The 21,868-nt window shown below is 45.4% G+C and overlaps 2 protein-coding genes, 1 long non-coding RNA gene and 2 other non-coding genes across 7 annotated transcripts in view; 3 read left to right on the forward strand and 2 right to left on the reverse strand.

Annotated features, from left to right (window-relative positions):
- ERN1 (endoplasmic reticulum to nucleus signaling 1) overlaps window positions 1-641 on the reverse strand; it is an 80,808-nt gene extending 80,167 nt beyond the window's left edge. For both annotated transcript variants that reach the window (XM_012747464.3, XM_075994680.1), the window contains exon 1: window positions 427-641. In XM_012747464.3, coding sequence (XP_012602918.2) covers window positions 427-477 — 51 coding nt within the window. In that variant the 5' untranslated portion in view covers window positions 478-641. The remainder of the gene's footprint in view (window positions 1-426) is intronic.
- Window positions 642-10,954: 10,313 nt separating this feature from the next.
- On the forward strand, window positions 10,955-11,328 carry LOC105861614 (uncharacterized). The gene is made up of 2 exons (XR_001149622.2): window positions 10,955-11,030; window positions 11,236-11,328. It is a non-coding gene; the product is annotated as an uncharacterized LOC105861614 (long non-coding RNA).
- Window positions 11,093-11,162, forward strand: LOC142862321 (small nucleolar RNA SNORD104). The gene has a single exon (XR_012913387.1). It is a non-coding gene; the product is annotated as a small nucleolar RNA SNORD104 (small nucleolar RNA).
- Window positions 11,329-11,357: 29 nt separating the features above from the next.
- Window positions 11,358-11,491, forward strand: LOC142862341 (small nucleolar RNA SNORA76). The gene has a single exon (XR_012913404.1). It is a non-coding gene; the product is annotated as a small nucleolar RNA SNORA76 (small nucleolar RNA).
- Window positions 11,492-12,621: 1,130 nt separating this feature from the next.
- Window positions 12,622-21,868, reverse strand: part of TEX2 (testis expressed 2) — a 108,549-nt gene continuing 99,302 nt past the window's right edge. The window contains exons 9-12 of one of the 2 annotated variants that reach the window (XM_012747457.2): window positions 20,309-20,428; window positions 18,651-18,860; window positions 16,349-16,469; window positions 12,622-14,350 (exon numbers count right to left, since the gene is read on the reverse strand). In XM_012747457.2, coding sequence (XP_012602911.1) covers window positions 14,228-14,350; window positions 16,349-16,469; window positions 18,651-18,860; window positions 20,309-20,428 — 574 coding nt within the window. In that variant the 3' untranslated portion in view covers window positions 12,622-14,227. Of the gene's footprint in view, window positions 14,351-16,348; window positions 16,470-18,650; window positions 18,861-20,308; window positions 20,435-21,868 lie in introns of both variants that reach the window. The other variant, XM_012747456.2, reaches the window with a different exon arrangement.

Below are 21,868 nucleotides of genomic sequence, written 5' to 3' on the forward strand. Positions count from 1 at the left end.
CCGTTCCTCGGCAGCCACCGCCAGGCAGAGGCGGTGCCCACCTGCGGGGAGGGTCCAGCAGGTGGGGGGCCTCCCGAGGGCCCCGACTTCTGGGGACTGCGAAGTGCCACTCAGGGCGCCACAAAGTTGTGCTCGAGCCCACGGGGTCCAGGGAGCCGCTGCCCGTGACAGCGCGCTGGCCTGGGAGGCCCCTCGGGTGGCGGACGCCACGGCGGGGCCGCCGCGGGCGCGACTCCGGCCGGGGAAGCGCTCCCCACCCGGCGCCGCCTCCTCCGTGCGGTCTGAGCCTTAGGAGGGCGCGCGGGCCTCGGCCGCCGCCGCGTGTCCGGCTCAGACTCCAGCCCGGCCGCCGCCGGCGCGACCCGCCCCGGCCACGACCCGGCCCGCCGCGAGCCGTCCTCCACCCCACGCTCCCCGGTCACTCACCCCAGAGCCGGGCAGCAACAGCGCCAGCAGCAGCAGCAGCCGGGCCGGCATGGCGCGGACTCGGCCCTGGCTCCAGGCCCGGCCCGCCGGCTCCGGGGGCGGTACGGGCGGAGGACGGGGCGGGGGCGCCGCGACGACAGCGCGGCGGCGGCCGGGATTCAGCGGACGCAGAGCTGACTAAGCGGCGGCGGCACCCCCATTCCCGGCCCTATAAGCGCCGGTGCCGCCGCTTCTTCCGGTCGGGGCGGGCCAGGGGGCGGGGCAGGGGCGGAGCCGACCTGGGGGTGGTCCCGAGGCTGCTTGGGGGCGGGCTCGAGGGCTGAGCTGGGGGCGTGCCCGGGGCGGGGCTGGCTCGGGGGCGGGCCCGTGGGCGGGGCCGAGGCGGAGCGGGTCTCCGCAGGCTGCCGTGCTGTCGCGGCGGCGGTGGCTGAGGGAAGGATCAGGCCTTGGCGTCTGGCGTCAAGGTGGGAGATAGGCAACTCCTTCACCAGGCGGCCCAGCGAGGGACCGACCTGCTGCGTCAGATTTGATCGTGCAGAAGGCCAGGAAACGGGCAGCCCTGGGTGCCCAGAAACCCCCTTTCGCCTTCCCGCCGACAGCTTCAACAGCTGGCGGGGAATGCCAGCTCACACGGCCCTTCTGCAGAGTTCTGGGCCCTGGGGTCCTCCAGCTGTGTTACTCATCTAGTTCCAAGGCCCCTTCTTCCCTTTCTTCGCCCTCAGGAATTCCCCTCAAATCATGTCCAACAACCATCAGTTTCCTTTGGAATGAACCACAGCCAAGCCAGTCACCCAAAATTGCTGCTGCTTGTGTCATGTGTGTTTATGTGACATCTGTACACGTGAACTCCCGAAGCTTGAGATGACATGTGTCACAACTCATTGCAGGGAGTGGGCGGGTCGAGGTCTACTTGAGGGTTATGAGCTACTAATCAGAATTAAAGAGCCCAGCAGCTGTTTTGTCACTGGGTCCCAAGCTGCCCTTCACTGAGACGAGACAGGAGGGGGGAGGATAGGGCATGTTTGAAGCACAAGGAAAGGTATCTTACATATCATCCTCGGATAAAAAGAAAAAGGAACTCCTAACTTCTCTAATTTTTCCTAACTTGCTTATATGACAGCCTAAGATTTTCCAGAGTTTGAGGGAAAATAGTAAGCAATGCTTGAGAAAGCAACAAGGAAGTAGTGGGGGACTGACCAAATGTCCAGTTTTTGTGCACCGTGGCTCAATCCTACCCAACTAAAACACAGAAATGCTTGTAGTAAGCCCAAGTCCTATAAATAGAGTTCCCCATTCCTAACCCTCTATGCTTGGATCACAGTTAAGGGACTAATCTCTACCCATGCTGGAGAATCCAACACACCACTTTAAGAGTGGGAAAAATCTTGACAACTGTGAAAGCAATAGACACATTTTGAAAAGTGTTACTGTATGTCTAAGTGCAAACAGAGAGGTTTGGGATCAGGGGCAAAATGTTCTAAAGATAGCCCCCAGCACTCCTGAGCAGTATGGCCAGACAGGTTGTCCAGAGAGGAGCCTACAGCCCCAAAACTGGAAGGAGCTGTTTTTTTAATTTTTAATTTTTATTTTTTTAAAGACAGAGTCTTGCTTTGTTGCCTAGGCCTGGACTTGAACTACTGGGTTGAAGGGATCCTCCTAGGTAGCTGGGACTATAGCCTGTGCCACCACACCTGACATGGGGGGAGCTCTTTAATGACCACCTGTCCAGCTTGCTAGCCAAGAAGATCTGTAAGCCCATGTGTTTAAGTTAAAAGGGAAGCTTGACTGAAAAATGCCACTTTTACATCCTTCCTCTGGTGCCTTTTCTCAAACAGAGAGGTTTCCCCCAGGAGGGGACAACTTGCTGTGCTAGAACTCTGGCAGCCCTTTTACAAATTCAAAATGTCACTGTGACCTGTAAGCGCAGCAGATGAAACACAAAGGAGAATGCTGACCTCAGTCAGACTCATAAATCAGTCTTAAAGCTCCAGGAAAGAGAATAAAAATCTGTTCCAAGGAGTCTGGGCCAGGTAGGTATATTTACCTTATACTCAGTTGGACCAAATCTCTAGGCCTTAATTGCTCTGTTACACATTCTAAGACTTTCTCCCACATCAGTTAAGTTGTTCCTAGGCTTAATTTTTCCACATGCTTCATGCATTTCTCCACTTGATTAGTAACCTAAACTGATAAACAGCACTGGGTTTATTTATGGCAGCATTGTCCATAATCTTGCTCCATGGTCAAGCATTGCTTTAGATAGCTTTTTGCTCACAATAAAGTAAAAAAGCTGGCATCACTGACAAATACAAACAGAAATGGAAATATTTTGTAGAGTGCCTTTGAAGTGGACCTGCCCATATAAAAGACCTGAAAATGGGCAGTAAATGAGCTTTCTGAAAGTTGCATTAAATAATATCCACTAAACAAGGCAAAGGTCATGGTCTTTGTGTAAACGTAAGTCTTCTTTTTGCACCAACATAAAATATATATGTATTCATCAGATTCAACAAAGACTGCAGCAGGACTTATGTCTAAACAGGTGGGAAAAAGTGAGTTAACAAAATCTTATTTTCATTTCTCTTTAAACCAGTGGTTCCCAAACTTGAAGAGTTTTAACAAACAGATTTCCACCACCTTTTTTGTGGCCCCCTTCTCTACTGATTCAGAATACCCAGGGGCAGAGCCCAGACACCTGTGTGTTTTATAGCTTCCGCTAAACACGGAGGGCTGCCAAGGTCCAGGGCTCCAGCTCACTCAGGATGTCCAGAGCTAATCGCTGCCGCTTTAATCCCTTTTATTTATTTTAGCAAATGTCTCCCTCTAGTGGAAGAGATTAGGACCCAGATAAAGCAGTTTGTGCCTGTCTCATTTGTGTTTAAAACCCTTCAAAATCTCATTTTAAAATGATTGTGAAGTTGATTTGCAGATAGCTTAAGGAGAGAGTAGCTACCTTTGAAGGAGGTTTGAAAGAAAAAGCTAGTAAAACCAGAAAGGGAGGTCATGGTTGAAAGCTCCAGTAACATCTCAAAGGAACAGTGTCTTTATCAGGATACGTCAAGTCAGATTTTTTTAGTGGTCTCTCTTCCAAGCAGATTTGAATTTACAGAACGTGTGGGGTAGTTATGGGATAATTAAAATGATAAAACAAGAGTCCCTGGTAGCAATTAAATTCTTATCTCTTTCCTGTTCTAATGTTTAAGGGAAATTTTAAAATCTGCTGTCACGGTGAGCAGTTTGGTTTTTAGGTAAATAGAATTTTGGCTCTTCCTGTTCTAGGATGACTGGTTTTGAAAAGATTGTGACACTCATTCTGAGAACTTCTCTTTACCACAGAATCCTACCCACTATATACTTTCTTATATTGTAAAAGCGATTATTTCTTATTGTTGAGGTTGATATTTATTGGCTGTTTGCTGTTGTTTGGAAATGTGCAAATATTTGCTTTATAAGATCATCTTGTATTATCTGTACAACAGGTCTATGAGGTAGGTATTATTAGCCCCGTTTTACAGATGAGAATGATAAAATTTAGAAAGGTTAACAGCTGGGTTGGTAACACACATCCAGGAAGAGGATTAGAACCCAGCTATCTACTTAACTTCAGAGCTTGCCTAGACAACCCTTGACCCTACAACATGTTCTACCAGCAATGGCTCGTTTATTCTTGCTCCTGCCCACAGCGTTATGACAAAACACTGCTATGTGACCTGGGAACGTAGTGAGGCAGGAGCCTAGACTGGCATTTCCCTAGAATGCTAATAACCACCAGAAGATTGTGCAAACATTGGGTGATAGGGGTATTGCCTCAAATAACACGTAAAGTCTCCTGATCTCATCGTGGGGATATGTAAGGAATATAGCAGCCATCTGGCTTAGAATAGTGAGCTTTCCCCTGGTTTCTGTCCTGAGGGGTAGCTCAGACTAATGTCAATGGGTTATTTGTACACTCACTTCTGAGCCGTTGTATTTCACGCCCATTCGTGCCAGCTCTATTGCCACCATGGCAAAAAGCCCAAAGTGTCACCAGTTTATAGTATATTAATATTCTCAAAAGGCCAACACAGCACTAGTATGGAAGTGGCCATCCTCTCAAAGGGCCTCCACTTCCTCACTGCCCAGTCCCTCCTAATCCCCTGGGGTCTGGCTTATTTCCACAGAACTCTCTGGAAACTTCCCTCAAGCAGCTCATAAACATTCTTCCTCTTATAAAATCTTAGTGGCCTTGCTTCATGCCTTTTTCTCTGGGCCTCTTTCAATTCAGGCATATTAACAATCCTTTTTTCTTGAACTTTTCCTCCTTAGATATTACCATTTTCTGGCTTTCCTCCTGTGTCTCTGTTCTTTTTCCTCCTTCCAGACTAAATGTGTTTCTTGAGGCTTAATATGCAGAACTTACCTATTTTCTCTCTCCTTTCTCCCTAGGAGAACTTGTTCACTATATTTTATATACCAAGTTTTAGAGCAGAAAGAGATGTTAGCCATAATTAATCAGCTTCATTTTGCAGATGACTTCATCTTTGGCCTCTACGTGATAGACTACCACTCATTCATTCATTTATGGATTCATTCTTTCAAAAGATATCACTGAGGGCTTCTACGTACAAAGGACTGGTGCCATAAGGGAATATCAAAGAGTTTGCAAGTTGATAAAGGTGATAGGACATGCACAGAAATAACCAAGGTACAAGGCTGACTGTGGAAAGTGAGACAAGGTAGGAATAAACTCAGAGAAACAAACTATGGTGGCCAAGAGGGACATCAGTCTGGTGGAAGGAGGGTTGGGAGGGAGAATGGATAGAGCAGGAATGGCTTTATGGAAGAAGTGGTGTCTGGGCCACACCATCTTTCAGATTTGATAGAAGAAAGGACATCCTAGGGGGACAAGGAGGATCTGAACAAAGGCCTGGGAAAGGAAAACACAATGTAGCTCATGAAAGCCTAAGAGGATTCATCAGGGGGGCTACACTTGGCTTCTCTGCAGAGGAGTGGTGGGGGATAAGGCAGGCAGATATGCTTTGAGGTGTGGACACCTACTCAGCCTGGGCCAATCATGTAGCTAGCTTCCAAAGATGGCCCCAAACAATTCTTCTCCTCCTATATGCACATGCTGCTCTTCCCATCAAAAGGTGGAACTTATTTTCCCTGCTTTGAATCTGGACTGGCCCTGTGACTGGCTTTGACCAGCAGTGACATTCTGGGACTTCCCAGCCCAAGTCTTAAGAAGCCTGGCAGCTTTCCTTTCCTTCCTCTTAGAATACTCGCTCTTGAGACACTCCCTCTTGGAACCTCGCCACCATGATGGAAGAAGCCTATGCCACACTCAGGCACATGGAAAAGAATGGAACTGCTCTAATCAAAGGTGCCCAGTTGCCAGCCATCTGAACAAGCCCTCCTGGGTGCTCCAGCCCAATCAAGCCTCAGATTACCTTTGCTGACACCACATTGAGCAGAAGAACCTTCCAACTGGGCCCAGTTAACTCACAGAATGGTGAGAGAAAATGGCCATTGTTTTAAACCACTGAGTTATGGGGTGGTTTGTCTTGCAGTAACAGATAACCAAAATAGCTAACCATGGGGACACCTTTGTTTGACCCATGGAATAGGCTTATAACCAATCTGATTCCAAATAAAGCCATGAAAAAAATTCATTTCCTTTCTGGTGGCAGAGCTAAGAGGTGTGAGGCCCAGGAGCTGTCTCTGTCCTACAAAGAAAGTAAATTCAAAACAAAGAAATTGATAAGGAAAGAGAAAAATTAGTAATAATATAGTCAGAGAGCCCTGGAGAGAGAACAAATCAAGTTCTGATTTTACAGTAGTAGGCCTGCAATCAGCCTGCCCAGGACTTCTTCCCCAGTGAACCAAACTGTTCCCTAGTTACCCCAGCTAGTTTGAGTTGGGTTTCCATCACTTCACAACCAATAATCTTCGATTAAAATGTTGGCTCAGGATTTCTGAGGACTAAATTGATAATATATTTGACTACATGTAGCCTGTGGCCAACTCTCAATCAAGAATAATTTTCTTTCTCCTTTTCCCTCCCCAACCACACCTATACCTGCAGAAGTCTATGGTTGATGAGGGGAGGAAAAAGATAAAAAGTGCATAAAATGCAGGTTTTTGTTGTTTTTACCTCCAACTATTAACCACTTCGGGATCAGCGTCAACTATAGTCAACAGCCACAGATGAACACGCACAGAGACGTTAGCTGACAGCCATGATATGACTTTTCTAATTTTTCATGTATCAAAATAAAATTGTGAACATTTAAAAATAACATAATGAAAACATACATGTATATGTTACCTATTCTGATTTACATGACAAGTAAAGCTGCCATAAAGTAAAACGAGCTTTCAGTGCTTTCAAGCTTTCCTCATCGCACAAGAGCAAAACGGAGCCGTCTTCGTCAATGCACAGCACAAACTGTTGTGCGGACTGTGAGTGCCGGCTGTGGGCAAGGTGTCCCGGACTGTGAGTGCCGGCTGTGGGCAAGGTGTTCCGGCCGGTGAGTGCCGTACCGAAGTGGTTAATACCTTGTGGGCTACCTGAGGACTGTTTTATTCACATTCCTATTTCCAGTGTCCAGAACAGGATCAAGTACAGGACAGGGATTTTAAACCGTTTGTTGAAAGAACAAATGATGACTTGCTATATCTTCGTCTGAGGCGGGAGGGAAGGATAGATAAAGACAGTTATGTTGAGGCAGAGAAGTGGGAAGTGGAGGGAAATCATAATGGAATGATTTTGGTGTCTTCAGGTTTCCACATAACACCTCCCCCCCTACACACATGCAAGCCAGCCTGCGAGAGCCGGTCGTCATGCTGGCTGGACAATTGTTCAAGAAAACGTCCTCTGTCTTCCCCCATCTTTCACCCTGACGTGCTTGTTTTGCCCTCTCTTCACAGGAACTCTCTTCCACATTTGCCTCAGGTTCCTCTAAACCCAATGCTCTTCCGGACTCTTCCCTAGAGCCTCAGATCTTGGCTGTTCTGTATGAGTTTTGGTTGAGTCTACTGTTCCAGGTTAGGATTCCCCTCTCTTTACCTTACCTGGTCCCTTGTTTCACTGGGAGGTTCCTCCCGTTAGAGTGAGAAGTCGCAGGTGTGAATGTGGGATGAACTCAACCTTCTCAGATAACAAGGCATAATCACTATGTCTTGTTACTGTTACAATGCAAGTTACTGTTACTATCACAAGTTACTATGCCTTGTTTGCTGTAGTACACTACAGCAAAGTGTACTCTTTTTTTTTTTTTTTTTTTTTTGAGACAGAGTCTCACTCTGTTGCCCAGGCTAGAGTGAGTGCCATGGCGTCAGCCTCGCTCACAGCAACCTCAAACTCCTGGGCTCAAGCAATCCTCCTGCCTCAGCCTCCCAAGTAGCTGGGACTACAGGCATTTGCCACCATGCCCGGCTAATTTTTTGTATATATTAGTTGGCCAATTAATTTCTTTCTATTTATAGTAGAGACGGGGTCTCGCTCTTGCTCAGGCTGGTTTCGAACTCCTGACCTCGAGCAATCCGCCCGCCTCGGCCTCCCAGAGAGCTAGGATTACTGGCGTGAGCCACCGCACCTGGCCCAAAAGTCTATAATTTCTAACTCCTCTAAATTACTATTCATCAGGAATGTGTGTGCAGAGGTGGGAGTGTTGTTAAGAGTATGGAGAGGAAAGAAAAGTGTATTAAATACCGTCATGCTGTGGTGTTGAAGACTGTTGCTTTGTTCTTGATTTTGAAAATTAGAAAAATGTACCTTTAAAAATAAACTATGTGGGCTGGGCGTGGTGGGTCACGCCTGTAATCCTAGCACTCTGGGAGGCCAACGCTGGGGGATTGCTCGAGGTCGGGAGTTCGAAACCAGCTTGAGCGAGACCCCGTCTCTACTAAAAATAGAAAGAAATTAATTGACCAACTACAAATATATATACAAAAAAACTAGCCGGGCATGGTGGCGCATGCCTGTAGCCCCAGCTACTCAGGAAGCTGAGGCAGTAGGATTGCTTCAGCCCAGGAGATTGAGGTTGCTGTGAGCTAGGCTGACGCCATGCCACTCACTCTAGCCTGGGCAACAAAGTGAGACTGTCTCAAAAATAAATAAATAAATAAACAATGTGGTGGATATGTGGTTGTTTACTTAGCATCCATTTTAAAAAAACATTTGTTATTTTGTAGAGATGGGGTCTCACTCTGTCACCCAGTAGCACCATCGTAGCTCACTGTAACTTCAAACTTCTGGGCTCAAGTGATCCTCTTGCCTCAGCCTCCAGAGTAGCTGGGACTATAGGCATGTGCCACATCACCCATCTATTTTCAGCAGAGACAGTCTTGCTCTTGCTCAGGTTGGTCTTGAACCCCTGAGCTCAAGCAATCCTCCCTCCTTGGCCTCCCAGAGTGCTAGGATTACTGCCATCAGCCACCACACCCAACTGAAGTATACCCTTAACATATCACTATCAATAAATGACAGTGAACACACTTCCAATCAGGTACATAATACACAAAATAGAGATTTGGACAATGTGATACAACATAACTAAGGTTGAATTAATAAGTACTTTGCATCATATTTGTACACAATAGTGAAAACATCATTTCAAGAATGTGTGGAATACTTATAAAAAATTGTTATTTTAGGCCACAAAGAAAACTTTAATACTTTCCTCTAAGTAGAAACTGTACCATTATGTAATAAATGTCAAAATAACAAGAGTTTAAGCAGCAATAAAAATAAATAACTATCTAGAGGGTACTAAACACTTGTCAAAATAATTATTGCTTTGGATCAAAGAGTAATCTTTTTTTTCCCCCCAGGGGCCATCCTAATCTTTTCTGTATCACTCCAATTTTAGTGTATGTGCTGGCCTAAACAAGCACAAAAAAGTTATTTGAAAAAACTTAAGACTATGTAGACAATAATGAAAATAAGAGCCCCATTCAACTACAAACTCACCATCTGAAATATGCTTTCATTATTACAAAAAATGTTAAATTTTCCTTATTAAGAGGAAAAAAGGAAAAGAATTCCTAAGGGAAGACAACCAGAGATTGTTGTGACTGTCCCCATACCATTCCCTCTTCCAGTAAAGCAAGCCTTAAAGGGGAGGGCCATAGTCTTATTCATCCACGTGGATATCCAGTGAACAGCCCACTCTTTGGCTCATAGGATGAGTTCAATAACTCTGCGAAGCACTTTTAGTTTCCCCCAAATTAGGACTTCTCTCCTTTGGGCTTCCACAGTAGGTTGTTTATAGCTCTATTTCAGTATTTATTAAAGTTTTGCAGTCACAAAAGTTTTCCACATCTGGACTGCAAATTAGTGCAACCTCTGTGGAAGAGAATTTGGAGATACCTCAAAGAACTAAAAATAGAAATACCATTCCATCCAGCAATAGCAATATTAGGCATCTACCACAAAGACCAAAAGGCATTCTATAATAAAGACATCTGCACCGAATGTTTATGGCAGCACAATTCACGATTGCAAGGATGTGGAAACAACCCAAGTGCCCGTCAATTCATAAGTGGATTATTAAAATTTGGTATATGTATACAATGGAATACTACTCAATAATAAGAAACGACAATGATCTAGCACCTCTTATATTTTCCTGGATAGAGCTTGAGCCCCGTATCCGAAGTGAGGTATCACAAGATGGGAAGAATAGGCTCCACAAATTGGCACTGACTGATCAACACTATGGTGCTCATAGGGTAGTATTATTCTCCAGGGATTAGGGGCTTGCGGGCGGACGCGGTGAGCATTGTAGAGGGGAAGGACAAGCCTCTAATTCTCCCTTGGGTGAGGCAAAGACATAAAATGTAACCAAAATGTTTGTACCTCATAATATCCTGAAATAAATTTAAAAAAGGAAACAACATAAGAAACATTTAGAGAATAAACAAGGAAAAAAAAAAGTTTCCCACATCACCCCAGTCCTTTAAAAACAAACATTTATCACACAGAATGTGCCATGTGATTGACTTTAATTCGCTTAATCCTTACAACTTTGGGGGGATGTTCTTAATTTCCAGAAAACGAGGCTCAGAAAGGTTAAATGACCAGGGTCATAGAAAAAAAATGCATCACAAAGTCAGGATTTGGTTGCAGATGGGTCTACTTGAAAACAAAAGCTCTTTCTACCACAACAGGTTATTTTGAACTGGGGGGGGCAGTTTTGTTCCAATTTTACATCCTTAACTCCTAGCCTAGCTTTTGGCACAGAATATCTCGTACAAGTTAGGTATTACTTGTCTTCTGTTCTTTGTAAAGCTTTCTTTTGTGTACTACAGAGACAGGTACTAACTACAAGCCCGCGATGGAGATGTGGAAATAACATCCTAAGCACTCCAGTGACTGCGCCACTCTCAAAACTCTCGGCGTCTTCTAGACTCCCATCTCTATGGTTGGTATGTGAGCTGTCTACGCTCCGGAGGACTCAGAGAGCACGGCCAATCATTAGATTACTTTACGTGCACGTGGTCGGAAGTTTGACTTACTATTGGTTAATAGCAGTAAAGGCCGCCCAACCACATCCGGTCTGCTCCTTTAAGTAATCGCCATACCGGCATTTGAGTCTTTCGGCGTCTGCAAAGGCTGGGAGGTGAGTTGTGTTCACTGGCCGGGCTGCACGGCCTGGCGGGCCAGGAGGCGCACGGCCGGCTGGCCGTGATGACATTCCAATTAAAGCACGTGTTAGACTGCTGACGCGGGTGATGCGAACTGGAGTCTGAGCCGGCTGCAGTGGAGATGGGAGTGGGACAGGCCGGCGGGCACACCCCGCTCACCCTCTACGGTTGCTCTTACAGGTCCCAGCCCGGCCGAAGACGTTGATCTCCGCGTTCTACGACCTTCATTGTTCCCTATCCCCAGTTCCCCTCAATAAAGTGTTTTAACCCCAACGCTGGTGTCGGTATGTGTTGTCCGCGACGCGCTGCCTTTGAGCCCCCGTAGCGCCTCCGCGTGGCGCCGGGGGTCAGGCTGCAGCGCCAGAGCACGGGCTCGCGCATAACTGGGGCCGCCTGCCTCCTCCGCGGGCGGCCCTTTTAACCGCGAGCGACACAGCGGCAGCCCGGGCCGAGGCCTGGCTGCCGGGGTGGGCAGTTTTCCAGGCGTTTTGGGACGACTGTGGCCGTAAACCGGCTTACACCAAGATCGAAATGTCCTGGGTGGGTGGGGTTGACAGGGATACTGTATCCTTGGCCGCAAAGTGAGTGGTCCGCCTGTGCACCCTTATATTCTGCCCTCGCTGAGTTGCATTGGGCACGCTGTGCCTTCCCTGGAAGTCCCAAGCTGTCGCCCCTTAGTGGCCAGTTAGATGTGCAGGTTCAGTTAAAGGCAGTGTGGGGTGGCGAAGGGCCGCGGGGTACTTCACGGGAACCGTATCGGTCTCGAGCTGCACGAGTTTTAACTCACGGCTAAAGTGTAATCGCGACCTTATTTACGCCTCAAGTGAACTGCCTGCTTATTTGGGTACCGTGCGACAAGTCTGGGACTAAAGCTTTGGGCCAATTAAAGCACGGTTGTGAAGATGAGTTAGATTTTATGTATAGCTGGGTATAATATAGAAACCTCAATAATTACACAACTTAAGCCTGGCGTGGTGGCTCACGCCTGTAATCCTAGCATTCTGGGAGGCCAAGGCGGGAGAATCGCCCAAGGTCTGGAGTTCAAAACCAGCCTGAGCAGCAGTGAGACTCCTTCTCTTCTAAAAGAAAAAATCAATTGGCCAACTGAAAATATATAGAAAAAAATAGCCGGGCATGGTGGCGCATGCCTGTAGTTCCAGCTACTCTGGAGGCTGAGGCAGAAGGATTGCACGAGCCCAGGAGTTTGAAGTTGCTGTGAGCTACAGGCTGACGCCATGGCACTTTAGCCCAGGCAACAGTGAGACTCTGTCTTGAGAAGAAAAAAATGCCAAGATCTTCCACCTGGGCTTCCACATACTGTGTATCAGTTGTGTGTACGAGGCAGCAGTGGTGGGCAGGGAAGCTTTACATTCAATGACAAGGGCTCCAAATTAACAGGATTACTAGGTGATTAAGGCTGTAAGCTCCCGGTTAGGAGCAGTTTTGAACTTCAACTAGGTTCCTTAAATGTGGACAGAATATATATATACGCACATTTTATATATATGGGTAGGTGAAGGCTGTCTTGGCATTCTTACAAAGGATTAGGCCGCTAACACCCAAGAGCTCTGTATTGTTTATTCTGTCCCTGTTATCTGAACAGGATTCCGTAGAAATAACTTAGATGCTTATCTAGTATTTGACATGAGATATTTATTTTGTGAAACAATGCAAGCGATTGTAAGTCCCCACATACTATTTAAGGTGCAATAGGGTACAGTCGTGTAACCTCTTTACACAGTAGTGCATCTACTCCTTTGCCTTTAGTTATTGCACAAAAATTATAAAGACCAGTGAACAGGACACTGACAGGCAAATTGGCCTACAATGAGAAATTAGAACAGTACACAGACTGGAATGGTCAAACAACTTTAAGTCAAATGTTTTAATGGTGCAATTAAAATAATCAAATAAGGATTCAAATATACTTTTTCAATATATTAATTTCTTTAAGGTCATGTTCAGGCAAGGTGCTGCTTTAAAAAACACTATTAGCTTTGTCCACAGATGTAAGTTATCAAAAATTACCCAAAGGTAATTTTGACATTGCAGCTTAAATAACCAAAAAATGTATTAAGTTTACTTCTCAAAGCAAATAATACAATTAGAGAGCCCCCAACCTTGTAAACTAAACATTCTGACACAAATGCACAAAATTAAGTTGGCAACATTAAAGAAAGGTCACATTAACTTTGAGTATGTAGTGTTGAGCAAACTTTTGGTCTTGACTTAGAGGGCAGTTCTCCCTTTTGGCCATCAGAAAAAGAAACTGCCCACAAAACTCTCCCCAACCAATTAGATTAACAAAGCATTTAGATTCCTGTATAAAAGCTGGAGCACACAGGAAATGCCAGATGGGAAGACTGGCTCTGGCTTTCTGGCCCCACCCTATGAGAGAACAATCTAGTTGTGTGCAGTGTTGCTGTTTTCACATATGCTCCTGTCTCAGGAAAAATCAGAATTAGTTAGAAACCAGGTGATTGTACCTCATTGGTAAAAAGGCTTGGGATGGTTTGATCTCATGGCTCTGCCTAATGTTTACATAAATCCCACTGTCCCTACCCCAGCTGACAGTGTGTTAGTGTGTGTATGTTCTATGGCTGCTTGCTTCCAAAATGCACAGTTTAATGTGGAAAAAAAGTTGCTTAACACCAATGAAAAGGCTCACAAAATTCCACTCCCCACTCTCCACACATGTCATCACACTGACATTCTCTGGGAGTGTGGAGGGCCGCATACAAAGTGTAGAAGTGAAAAAATGTTCCATTGTGTACCGCTGCCTGAGGAAAAGCATTGGAGGAGTCGAGGAGGCAAGGGGAAGCCTTCTAGCTGTACAGCTTTATCTTAATGTGCTCATATCCTGCCACAAAAACTGGTAGACTTAAAAAAGCAATGGTGTGAATCACCTGTAACTTTAGGATTCCCCGTGATGATTCTTCCATAGTCTCCTTTGCCAGGTCAAAGCTTTGCAGTAGGCAGTCCAGACACCTGTCACTGGATGCAGGGAATGACACCTCACAGTGGAATGGGCACCGGCAGGCAGAGGGCAGAAGCAGTCCTTTAAGAAACAGGCTGTGGCACATTAAAGGCCAGTGCTACAGCACAGATGGCAGCCAAGAAACCCACACCTTGAGCTTGATCTCATAATACTGGGAACGTCCAATGTCATCCATCATGGCTGATCTGCTGCCTCCACAGATGGGTCTTTCAGGAGGCAGGAAGTGGAACGAGGGTCCATGGCTGAGTGCATTATGGAGATATAAACATCATCCATGTTTGGCATGACAAAAACTTTCTGTAGGAAGATATTAAAGAAGAGCCATGTGGAAGAATGCTTTGCCAGACTGTCATCATATTTTGTTCTGATGAGAAGTTTAGGCCTTGGACATGTATTTAAAAATACATATGAAAACTTCCTACACGTTCCAAACTAATTCTCCCACCATACTTTAATTTAGAAAGAGTTGAGGGATTACACCAGTCCATGAAGATCAGAATCAAATAAATCAGCTCAGAGGCAGAAGCAGCCTTTCATGTACATATAATAAAATCACTCATATGAATTGCTAAATATTCAATAACATTAATTTAGGAGAATTGGCCTCAGCTGCTCACAGTATTTCCAAATTACTATGTCCAGAACACATATTCCAAGTAAATTTATGTCTTTAAATCCTAGCAATGAAATGAAAGCTATTTTTTTTCCAAACCAGAACCACACAAAGCTATATATGAAAGAAATCTACTATAGTGAGCACCGAAAGGACAATCAGTGACTGACAGTAATGGTGCTTTGCACCTCTCTGTTTATAAAACTTTATGTGTGAATGTTGGCAATGCCTTCAGTTCTCAGGAATGCTTTCTGACAGAAGCATAATTGAAAACTAGCAGGTCGCTATGGGAGGGGGCAGCAGTTACCCTCCAGCTTCCCAACCTGTCTCAAAACTACCAGATACCCATCTATGCCCCCTCTTCTTTTCTTGTGCTCCTTGTAGCCCAGTACCCCCAAAAGGGATGAGCCAGCCACCCAAATTCCTAATGCAGAATCTAGGAATATAAGAAAAAGGAAAACATTGAAGGCAAGAGGTTTTTCCCCCTAACTACGTTCACAGTACCTTTCCATTTGGTGATAACATTAAGCTTTTTCAGAAATTGGTTATTTCAGAAATTGGTTATGTTTAATCTCTAGCTTTTAAATAACATGATTTTTTTAAAGGGAGTAACTCAAAATATACCAAAAAAGAATGTAGGTCTTCTTCAAAAGGTGAAATTCATTACAAAGTGAGTAGTTTGCTAATCCATAAAACCTTGACAGACAACTGGTGCCTCAAATATCTGATAAAACTTTGACGGACATAGCTCATCCCAGGGCCTCAGCTGCACTGCGATTACCTTTGGTGGCAGAATGCAGAAAACAGGCTTGGAGAATAAACTCTGGCTTACAGACTCCAAGACTGCACTCGCAGTTTTTCTTTTTTTTTTGAGACAGAGTCTCACTTTGTTGCACAGGCTAGAGTGAGTGCCGTGGCGTCAGCCTAGCTCACAGCAACCTCAAACTCCTGGGCTCAAGCAATCCTTCTGCCTCAGCCTCCCGAGTAGCTGGGACTACAGGCATGCGCCACCATGCCTGGCTAATTTTATATATATATATTAGTTGGCCAATTAATTTCTTTGTATTTATAGTAGAGACGGGGTCTTGCTCAGGCTGGTTTCGAACTCCTGACCTGGAGCAATCCGCCCGCCTCGGCCTCCCAGAGTGCTAGGATTACAGGCTTGAGCCACCGCGCCCGGCCAGCACTCGCAGTTTTTCAGGGGAGGGACACGCCTGATTCATCTTGGGGCTCCCAGGGTAGGTGGTAACTGGTACACAGAAGGGTATCCGTGAATGTGTGTTGAACTGAACAAACTGAGCAAGGTGGACACCACATCAGGGCAGGAAGCAGCCGCCTTGACCCCAGCCCAGGTGCCATTAGCCAATGCAGGTGTCACCTGGGGAAAACCAAGTCCAGTGAGTCCCAGCAGGCTTACTGTACAAAACATCATCATTTGCCCTCTGATCCACATCTTTTGGGTGTCCTCTGAAGGGTACTTTGTAATGTTCTGTGGATAAGTTTCAGGACTTTTGGAACTATATCCCAAATTTTATGCCCATGTTTGATCAAATGTGTACTCTCCTGGGATGCAGGTCCATAGCTTTCATCTCAAAAGAGGATCCTGACCCAGAGGAGGTTCAGAACCTTGGCTCTATCCAGAGGTAGGTTCCCATGGTATGAAACACTAGATAACAGTTTACCTGAAACTCCTGCTCTAGTTTCTTCTCTATCCAGTCTGTCACGTGAACTAAAGTTACTTCTCTCTCTCCAAGTTTTGGCCGAGCTTTCAGCTCCACATATGGTGGCTTCCGGAAACCATACCTTTTTGAAGACAAGTAATAACCACCTTTAGAGGCAAAGAAAGGAAGCAGACAAGCACGGACAACACACATTCCTCATTTACACGGGGCTCTATCAGGATTTAAAGTGTTCACTTATTCTGAAAAGCCCCTCCAAAAATAATTTAACACAGACAGTATGAACTGTGAGTTCCCTGTGTTCCCCGGATGGCGTTAGGGTTGGGATGGATTTAGAACAGTTCTGACAAACTGGGAAAGCCAGGTAGTGCCACTGGAAACGTCCATGACATAGGCATTGTTTTTTGGGTTTTGTTTTTCCTAAAATGGCAATGACCTTTTTGCAAAGACCTTTGACAATGACCTTTCATAAAAGTAGTATGTGTACATTACAAAATCAAAAGATACATATAAGTGGATAAAGCAGAAAGTGAAAGAAACTGCCTCTGTCTGAATGTCATCCCGAGAAAGGACCCTGCAAGAAGTGGGGTCAATTTCCCTCACTCTCCTGTGCACGTGTCAATTGCTAACGTCCCACAACCTGTTTTTCTCTCCTGTGCACATGTGGATTGCTAATGTCCCACAACCTGTTTTTCTCTCCTGTGCATGTGTTGATTGCTAACGTCCCACAACCTGCTTTTCCACCCCACACTGTGCCACTCTGTGCTTCCTAAGGGAGCAGACTGGCCCTCAGAACTGTCCGTAAAGTATCTACGCAAAACCTTGTGTGCTAGCAAACCATCTAAAAACTTGAATCTGTCATGGACTGATGTTTTTAGAAATACAACAAAAATGTCATATTGCCATAAATGTTTCTAAACACTCTCCATATCTATATTTATCTCTGTGGATCAATAACATACAGTTTGGCACTTGAGCACGTGTTGGGTGGCACTACCCTTTTCTTTTTTCTTATGGGCAAGTGTCACTTGCCAATGAGGACTATAATTTTACCTCCCACTGAGCAGTGGCATATGTAACTGATAAATCAAAGAACCTGGCAGTAAGCATAAGAAATGTTTTATCAACTCTTACTATTTAAAAATTTTTTTTAAATGTTTGGAAGACTGTATAGTAAAGAATTAACAGTGGTTATTTCTGAATGGTAAGATTATGGGCTTTTATTTTTTTTTTCAGGTTTTTTTTTATCTCTCGCTTTTTTTTTTACAATGAAAATATTATTTAAAAAAAATAAAATCTAAAAAGGTGTTTTTAAGTTTTATTGGGAAATACCAGTAGCATCATCAAATGGTTAGTCAATTTAAAAAATCCTCTTCTGATCATTCCTACAAACTCTAATGAACACCAACGATATGTATTAATACTAGCATGTTGGTTTTACTCTCTGATAGAACACAGAGCTATATTATATTTTTCTTTATAAACCTTAATAGAGCTATATTTTTAATGTGAGTGTAGTTTATGGTACAATGAGATCTCTTATGCAATCATTATATATACCATGCCCATTTCATAGGACTTGGAATATTGATTTTAAATTGATATTCATAGATACTGATGGTGGACCATGAATGATTTATTTTAGTGATCACTCCCAACTCCCCCGGAAATCCTAGGGGATGGGCCAGGTATATCTGTATTTTTAGCAAGTCCTCCAGTGATTCTAACACACAGCTGGGGCTGAGAACCAACTTCTCGGACAGACCTCCAACCACAAATACCAAGTGCACATATTCCTGCCTCCTCAACATCCAGGTCTAACTCAGGGAAGGCCCCCAACTGTCCTGACTCTGCTGGACACGTGGCCCCATCTGTAAAGTGACGATAGCAAGGGCACCCACATCAACAGGATGCTATGAGGACTAACCAGGAATGCAGTTACAGCCCAGGCCAAGCAGAAAGAAAGAGCTCTCTCTACAAATGACAGCTGTTACTACCAGTGGAACAGTTAGTTGGCTTTAGAGAAGGGGAAGACCAATAATGGAAACAGCTCATCCCATAAAGTTCATGTATTTACCTTAACTTTTCCCACTGTGTGAAGATGAATCTTTAGATATGAACTAGGCAGTCACAGAAGAAAGCACAGTCAGATTTACAACTAACATTAAGGTCCCATGAAAAACGTTCAGAAGTGCTTCTGCCCAGGAGAAGGTATTTTCCATAATCTCAAAGTTAAGCAGGTTGGGATTTTTATGGTCATGCAACAAGAGGAATCACTCACTGTCCCTAAGGGCCCCCTACGTACCATATTCGGTCAGTTGGGGGTGGTGGAATGTTGACCGCCAAGGTTCCTCTACATTCCTGTACTTCAACAGTTAGCAGAAGGGGTGTATTGGAGACTTCTTCAATCTTCTTTTTAATGAACTCTGTCTCTGTTGCTTTTTGGAAATATTTTGACTTGGTAATTTTATCAACAAACCTCATAATCTTACTTGTTCGATGACCTCCAACATACCTTCAAATGTGGAAACAAAGTGGGCGTTAGTATAGACCTTTGCTCTTTCACAAACAGAAACCGGAGGCTATCTGCCCACCTTACTTGAGAGCAGCACTCCAGGGGGTCTGCGCTGGGTGATCAGGTGCTGGGGACGCCATTCTGTGCACTGCAGGATGTCTAACAGCCTCCTTGACCTCTATCCAATAGATGCCAGTAGCACTCACCCCCCAGTCATTACAATAAAAAATGTTTCCAGACATTGGCAAATGTCTCCTGGGGGTGCCAAATCACCCACGCTTACTACTTTAAAGAAGATATAAATGTCAGACAGTGTCCAAGTCTTGAAGATGGAGAGAGCTGGACAAAGTCCTCATGCAAAGGGTTCTCACCTTTCCTCCTTTATACCACTCAAAATGCAGAATAAAAATCCAATGTCCTATTAAAGGAATCTCACAATCTCCATACAGTGAAGAGCAAATCATGCTCTATCAACAAACCAGTAATTACCTGACTGCCTTTAGTAGCGTCATACCAGCTCGAGTGGCAGTTACTTTTCAAAGGGCTTGGGAACTTCTTTTTAAAAAAATGCTACCTCAAGCTAATGTGCTAATAGGTCAAGAAAACAAGCTTTTGTAATCAGGTCACATCTACCACAAGACTGCCCTAAGAGGAGAGAATATTTGCCTTTTAAAATCCTCCACAGTTCTAGAGCATGAGGCATAATGGTAAGTGTGCAGGGACAACCAACCATTCTTCAGAAGGTCAAGCAGCTAGAATTTAGATAATGCACACAAACTTCAGCACCAGCTCCTCAAACAGCTGACTTTTCTTCTCAACTCCTGTAGGATTTCAATGATGAATAGGTTGATATTTTCTTATAGAAGTTTCTGAATCACCTGGCTTCTTTATAATCTTAGTGTCTTCCACCCCCTTTAAATAATGAAAAGATCCTTATGGAGAAGCTTTTTAAGTACAAAGTAACAGGCAAAGAGAGGCCCCCATATGAAGTTCATGATCCAAAAGATCAGCAAAGTCATCCAGTTTTCAAAATTCACCAAAGAAATCATCTGAATGGTTCAGTTTTGTAGGAACTAGCAGCTCAAGAAAAGCAAACGTGACCCAGCTGCAGGGGAGCAGGGCTGCCCCCAGTCACAAGGGAGGCAGCGAGTACTCTGTGCTGCTTCTGAAGATCCAGGTGAAGCTCTGCATAAGCAATGTGCCTCAGACTTCCTTACTTACTCACACAGCGAGAAAGCCATTCTGGTCTAGTCCTTCTTATGTAAGGAAAGCTATACAGGTCTTTTTCACTTTGGGGCCTAGAATTTAAATAAGCCACTGACACTAGTATCAATGCAAAAACCATTCACTCAGTGTGGAAGAAGGAAGATCAGGGAAGGAAGGGAAACGAGGCTCACTTCCAACTTTTGCCCCAAGCCGGGAGGCTCAGGAAGCCCTGGCCCACTCACCCTTCAGCTCCTGGGAGCAGCTGTTTGTCTCCCCCACTGGGCTCTGGAGCATCGTCTTCGTCGGAGGAGCCAGCACTGGAGGACTCCTCGTCGCTGTCGGCCAGACAGAACACCCTGGGCCTGCAACTGCACGGGCAGAGAGTCAGCACACAGTCTGCCCTTCACCCCAGCGCCACTCAGAACCAGACACGCACGCCCCCATGCACACACGCTCAACCCCACAGGGGCCGGCTGTAACCATCACGACGTGCTGTCATTCTCGCCAACCCACCAAAAAAGAGGCCCAACCCAAGATTCCTTGGGTTGGCATGGTTGCTCAGGAGACTCTTCAGCACCAAGTCTGAAGAGTCTGCTCTGGAGCGTGCGTCAGAAGCTCAGGTGGCGGGGGTGTGACGCAGTCCACACGAATGCAGTGGTGTCACCGGTGGTGCAGTGCAGCCACAAGGGAGGGGGAATGGGAAGAGTGGATAGTTGCAAGGGTGAGGTGACAGTTTATGTTGGGGATGTGACCACCTCTCACACATGATGGGGATGTTCAGGCAAGTCCCTTGACTCTGGCTGTTCAACAACTATAATGCTTTCTGGCTTAGTTACCTCCCAAATTAGTTTTGCCTCAAAACTCTTTCCTTACACATTTTTCCCCACACCTGCTGCATGTCCTGAGGGTCACAGAAAAAGCTAACGACCACAGGAATAAGTCTCAAAGGTCTCTAAGAAGCAACTGACATGCGAACCCAGGAACTTTCTTGGAAAAGTACCAATTTAAAGTATTAAAGTAACAAAAAGCCTCCTTGGAGAGCTATGTCCCTCGTTCATTTTTCCAGTTTGGACATTCCATTTCCAGAGACATGGAGGCTGCTGGTCACCAGCAGGGGTGGCAATCAAGGTACCCCTCTGAGGGCGCTGGAGGCTTCTTAGCCAAGCTTTGGCCCCACGAAAAGCAGTTCCCTCTCTGGACTATGGCTCTGCTTCAGAGCACCAGCAGGACCATTTCTGAGGCTCAGAGACTTAATAGGGTTGAAATGAATGAGGGACAGAGTAGTTTATGAACATTATTAAGTAACCAAAAGGTCACTAAACAGAGTCTGGGCCTTGTATTTTTGACAAAGACAATTACTTGGACAAAGGAAGGCAGTAGAGCTCAGCTCTTAGCTTCCTATAGCTGCGATCCTTTGGTTTTCTTCTGACACTGTCCTTGGGCCATGAGAAACCCACAGGGACAGTCATTTCCTGACGAATGGGGGCCAAGGGCACCCAAGGCCAGAGCACACACGCCAGTATGGACCTGAAGGCCCAGCAGTGGCCTCAGCCCCATGTACTGGGAGGGCAGGACTGAAACCTCCACCCCTGAAATAGGAGCCCGTTGTAAGAAGACCTGGAGAGTGTCCTCTCTGGCAGGACACATGGATCCTCAACCCCAGCTCTGAAAACAGCACCGGCTGGACTTCCATGTTAAAGGGAAATTCCCTCTGCAGAAACAAAAGCCTTTTGTCCTTGGCCACGGGACAGCACCTAAATGACGCTTTCTTCCTCCTTCCATCAGATGACTGGCTGGTCCAG

This window comes from Microcebus murinus, chromosome 18, assembly GCF_040939455.1.
Source record: "Microcebus murinus isolate Inina chromosome 18, M.murinus_Inina_mat1.0, whole genome shotgun sequence".
NCBI classification, from domain to species: Eukaryota; Metazoa; Chordata; class Mammalia; order Primates; family Cheirogaleidae; genus Microcebus; species Microcebus murinus.